At 49.4% G+C, this 5,261-nt stretch overlaps 1 protein-coding gene across 3 annotated transcripts in view; it reads left to right on the forward strand.

The window, feature by feature from the left end:
* The window catches only part of ARHGAP26 (Rho GTPase activating protein 26), a 476,468-nt gene that overhangs the window by 123,053 nt on the left and 348,154 nt on the right, over positions 1-5,261 (forward strand). For all 3 annotated transcript variants that reach the window (XM_010850441.1, XM_010850442.1, XM_010850443.1), the window contains exon 2: positions 4,719-4,814. In XM_010850441.1, coding sequence (XP_010848743.1) covers positions 4,719-4,814 — 96 coding nt within the window. The remainder of the gene's footprint in view (positions 1-4,718; positions 4,815-5,261) is intronic.

A 5,261-nucleotide genomic window follows, 5' to 3' on the forward strand; every position in this document is an offset into this window, starting at 1 on the left:
GGGTCGGGGTGGGGGGGGGCTTTGGTCTGTGTCCTTAGAGCTCTGGGAAGCCATTGCAGGGTTCACTGCTGGAGCTGGCATGGTTGGGTGGAGAGCCATTGGAGGGACAAAGTTGGGAGACGAGGAAGGGGCAGTTTCAGTTATCCAGGCAATGGGGGTTTTGGTTTACAGGTTGCTGGTGTTGATGCAGGAGTGTGCAGAACTCAAATGCGCAGGAAGCCAAATGGACAGACTTGAGGAGAGCGATTGCTGCCAAAGATACCACGCGGGTGTCTGTCTCTGACCTGTGTGGCATGCTGAATGGTGGCACCCTTTGTCTAAGTAGGGACACAGGAAGGGGCCTGTGGTTGGCTCTTTGGGGAGCTGGCAGGAGAGAAGAGAGGATTTCGTTTTGAAAGTGTTGAGCTTTACCTGAGAGTGATGCTTCTGAGGGAAAGCTGCAACCTCTCTGGGGCTCATGTCCTCCTCTCGGCTCTCAATGTCGGTCCTCTTATCTAAAGAATCTGACATTCTACACAAACCAACTTGTGTTTCTTTGGCCAAGCAGATCGATGCAACAGGTTTTGAGGGCCACCTTGTCCAGCCCTGTCCTACACACTCATTGTGCATTGTAATTCAGAATCACTCATGAATCATTTTAAATGCAGTATGATGGGGTGCAGAGAGTAAGTATAATTGGCTTTCAGAGAAGGGAGAGATTAACCAGGCCTGGGGACTTTGGTGGTGTTGTACACACGAGAACAGCACTTGTAAGCAGCCGAGAGGTTAATCCTGTGGCAAGTGCTTCCCTCGGCCGTTGGGACCAGTTTCTAGGTCCAGGGACAGTGACAGAGTAGCAGAGCATTTTAAGCATAGTTATATCCAGTCTTGCTAACTTTGGAGATCAGATGCACCGATAATAAACATACTGTGAGGTTACTTGAGTTCTTCATTATGTACACGTGTGTAAGCCCGTGTGTTCATGTGCTCATATGTGTTGTTTTACCCCAGGAGCAAAAGGAAATGGCTTGTCTTGTGCTATTACTGGTAAAACTTATATAAACTAACTTAAGAAGTTAGGATATACCTACCTGTTTCAGTGAAAGAAAGGATTATACTTGGCTTGCTCTCTTAATCTCTGGGGAGTTAGTATCTGCTGTGGCATCTCCAGGAAGAGAAGGGCAGTTTCCTTTGGTTCGCTAGTGAGCAGCAGCTTTCGGAGCAGCCTGTCAGGGCCCCGACTTCCAGCTGCTTCCTCGTCCCTTCGCTGCCTGGTCTCCTCACTCAGCGGCAGAGCCTACTTACTCTGTAAAGCAGATCCTTGTCCTCCCCAGAGGCTGCCAGTCACGCCTTTCCTCTGCTCTGGCCAGCGTTCTGCCTTTCTAGCAACAGATGTTTCTGAAAAGTAAATATTATTGCCTCTGCTTGGCTCCTTGCTGTGTCTCGCGCTGCCTGAACATGAAACAGTGGGGTTATATGAGCAGGGTGCCACGAAGCTTGGCATGCACCCAGCGCCAACACCAGCCTCCCTGCCTTCTCTCCTTGTACTGAAATGCGTGTGTGAGATTCCTGCACGCATCAGAACGAAGGCAGCAGAAAGAAGTGTCTGTGCAGCTGCATGTCCAGCGTGATCGCCTATACAAGAGGCCAGCACCCTGTCTGGGTGGCAGTAGCCAAGAAGCAGTGGCTTTCGGGTGTTCTCTTTTTGATGTTCTCTGCATTGTCCCAAGTAACAGAGAGGAGTTGATCTTAATGGGGTGGACCAGTGCACTGTGCCCTAGGGGCCTCAGTTCAGAGGGCTTGGTAGAGTTGCAGATCTGCATCTTAGAGGTCGTGTGCGCTTTGGTCAGTCCCTTCACATCTGCCTCTCTCAGTACAGGTAATTGTGCTTCCCTTCCTGGGTCCTGTTACGGGAGGACTAATGTATTAAGGAAGGCTAGCCCAGCCCTGCCTAGAACAGAAGCTGACAGCCTACAGAGCGCTTACCCTGTGTGTCTCAGTGGGTCTCCTGGCAGCCCTACAGCTTAGGTGGGTCTCCTCACCCAGAGGATGATGACTTACATTAGGTGAGATGTTAGAGACGTTATGACTAACCCAGGGTTAGTTACACAGCCGGTCAGTGATGGAGCTAAAACGTGAATCCAGGAGCGGCAGAGGTTGAGGTGAGGGCCAGGGGCTGGGGAAGGGGTTGACCAGTGTGTAGAACCAGGACCCCATGTAATGCCAGTGGAGAAGAGAGGTTCTCGTAGTTGAGCTGGAAATGCTGTTCCAAAGGCTGGGAGTAGATGCTGAACCGGGAAACAGCAGTGTTCACTGTACCTTTACACGGAGAGTTCTCTCTCAGGCACGTGTCATTCAAGCCCGTGGTGAGTTTCTTTTCAGATTCCGATGACTGGGCTTCTCTACCCAGCTGTCCTTCCTGGCCCACAGCCCAGTACTGACTCCATACCAGGACTCATTACCTAATCTCCCATCCAGGGCACCAGCCTCTTTATCAGCTTCATGGGGCCCACAGCACTTCGCGGGGTGTGCTGTGGTGGGGTGTGCTGTGTGTCACCACACAGAGAAGTCGGGTCACACTCTGATTGTAAGCTTACAGGCTTGTTTCTGGTTCCATGGGCCTCCCGAGGAAGGCCCCACGAAGGCCCCGTTGTGCATCATTAGCCACTGCTCAATCTTCATTGGCAGCACGGCTTTTCAGGTGCCTGTTTGGGAGCTTTCCCAAGCCTGGCTGACTTTTCGCCTTTCTTCTACCTTGTTGAGAAGAGGGTCCAGCTTGAGTCTCACTTGCCCTGTTGGAGACGCACAGGAGGGTTGCTAAGTGGATAGAGAAGCAGTCCTGTTCTTATTCTTTGCTCAGGCCTTTATCTGTGAATCCTGATCAGAGAAACATTCTGGCAAAGCCTAGACTGAGTACCACCTGCCCACATTCCGTGCACTGCATGAAGAGCTTTGTCTTCTACTTAGAAACATTATTCTTCCTCATTTTCTTCCTGCCTGACTGTTGGCACCCCTGTCCTCCCCACAGTGTTCTTTCAGATGCATCTGTTTCTTTCTTGACTTGCCAGGGAGTGATGTGTGTTCTTGGGGATATTCTCAGCCTGGGTTGGCCAATCTTAAGAGATGCCCTGAGAGATTTCTCTGCCAGAATCTTTATACTTTTGGCCAAGAACCATTCCATTAAAGTGACTGAATCAGAGACTGCTGGCCGTTGGCTCCTATGTTCTCCTCTGCTCCGTGCCTTCTTCTGGTGATGAGTAGTGGGCCTTGCACAAGGCATAGGTAGCTTGGGACCCACGTCATATGAGCTGAGGTTGGGAGGGCAGCCCTGAGCAGGAGCCCCTGGAAACCATGCAGTGGTCTGAGCCTCAGACCCAAGAAGAGCAGGACAGCCCACCTGGCTCCATTGCTTGGGGTGAACACTGGATTTGGCGAGCTCACTACTGGGGCTTGAATTTGTATATAGCTCTCCCCACCCCTGCCACACACATATTATTTAGCACGTACTGAGCAGGGTACAGTGGCAAGTACATGGAGAGGAAACAAACCAAGCCAGTAGATGCAAAAAAGCATGACCCCTAACCTCAAGGGACAAATTTAGGAACTAAAAAAGAAGTGCTGAGTATCATGGATGCTTTTATTCCAGAAGGCTCTGTTGATCTGTGAAGCTAGAACCCTCCCTCGCCCCTGACTCCCCCTAGTACCTTATGAAAGCCAGACCTCACTGCCAGTTATGCCTCATATTTCCCTCCTCTGGGAATTTGAACATAATGCCATTTCCCCTTCAATGAGGGAAACATGTCCGAGGGTAATTTGAATGATTAGCCTAATCTGCAGGAAGGCTGCACATGGAATTAAGTTAAGCACATTTGTGCCGAGCAGCCTTGTCCGTCAGGCCACTTAAAGGTACCTCGGTGGTTTATACCCTTAACAGAAGCTGAGGGTTCCGGAAGGGTCATTGGTTTTTATTACTGTCTTAAATGAAAGCTTGTTTTTAAAATTTGACAAGGGCCTCTGAGAGCTTTCTTTATCGATACCATGTGTGGGGTGCGTTTTTTACCCCAGCTCAGAACATTGCCAGGGCTTTGTTCTCCTGGCAGTGGTGGAACGAGGTCACCCAGGGAACTATCTGGTTCAGGCAGAGCTTTGACAGGCTGGCGGCTGCTCTCCTCTGAGGGGAGCCCAGAGGGTTCCGAGAACTCAGGCCTTGTGTGTCCTTGAGTCAGAAGAGGAGGTTCGGGTGCTCCTGTGCAGTTCCAAGCCCTTTCTGCCAGCTCCCACCTAATGCCTATTTGTCGTGTGTGTTAGACTGGGGTGCGTATTGTTGAGTCTGACATGAGGGCAGCTTCACTGACCATGTGGAGGGTCAGTGATAGAGCAGGGCTGAACAGATCCTAATGTGGGCTCTGACCCTGACATTTTTAGGCAAGTGGATTCCCACCTGTATCAAGTGGAGATGACAGGACTTGCTGTGTAGCTTGAGGAATTAAGAGAGAGAGGGCCAGACTTGTTAAAGCAAATGTAGCAGAAGTACTGACTTGTGAAGCAAATCAGCTATTTCATGTTATAAACAGTTATTTACTGTTTTGAATTGACGTTATTTTGTGCTCTGAGATGGACTCAGGAACAGATTTAGCTGCTTTTTGTACTACAAGGACTGAAAAGTGCAGTAAATATGAAAGCAGATTTATCTCAGTAATTCACATTTTTTACTTTCTTTTTTTTGTTGTTGTTGCTAGATTTGTCTTCAGCGAAGCGGAAGTTTGCAGATTCCTTAAATGAATTTAAATTTCAGTGCATAGGAGACGCAGAAACAGATGATGAAATGTGTATAGGTAAGTCACAACCACGTGTAAGAATGTAAAAAGTGCACTGTTTACGACACTTTCATCGTCCTCACTGGGTCTTTCCCCTGGAACAGAGAGTATGTAAGTGTTATAAATTAAGAAGTCAATATTAAGAGTAGAGCCAGCAGAGTGAAGTGAGTATCAGGGGCCCTCGGGCTCTCCTGGGCTTTTCCTCGGAGTCCTGGGATTGCCTCTCTGCCTCTGGCCTGTAGGAGGGCATGGGAAGGTTTGTGGTGGGGCTCCTGTCTCCACCCTCCACTAGCATGCTGCTTCTGGCTGGCTTCATGACATTCTTCCCCTAATTCCAAATGTGGTACCTTAGGATTAGAGCAAAAGCAGAACATGGGGAGATGGGAGAAGAGCTAGGTCAGAGGTCCTAATGCAGACATGTTTTCTTGGACACTCATTTTTAAAAACCGAATTACCGTATAAATT

This window comes from Bison bison, unplaced genomic scaffold (genome assembly GCF_000754665.1).
Source record: "Bison bison bison isolate TAMUID 2011002044 unplaced genomic scaffold, Bison_UMD1.0 scf7180017864291, whole genome shotgun sequence".
NCBI lineage: Eukaryota > Metazoa > Chordata > Mammalia > Artiodactyla > Bovidae > Bison > Bison bison.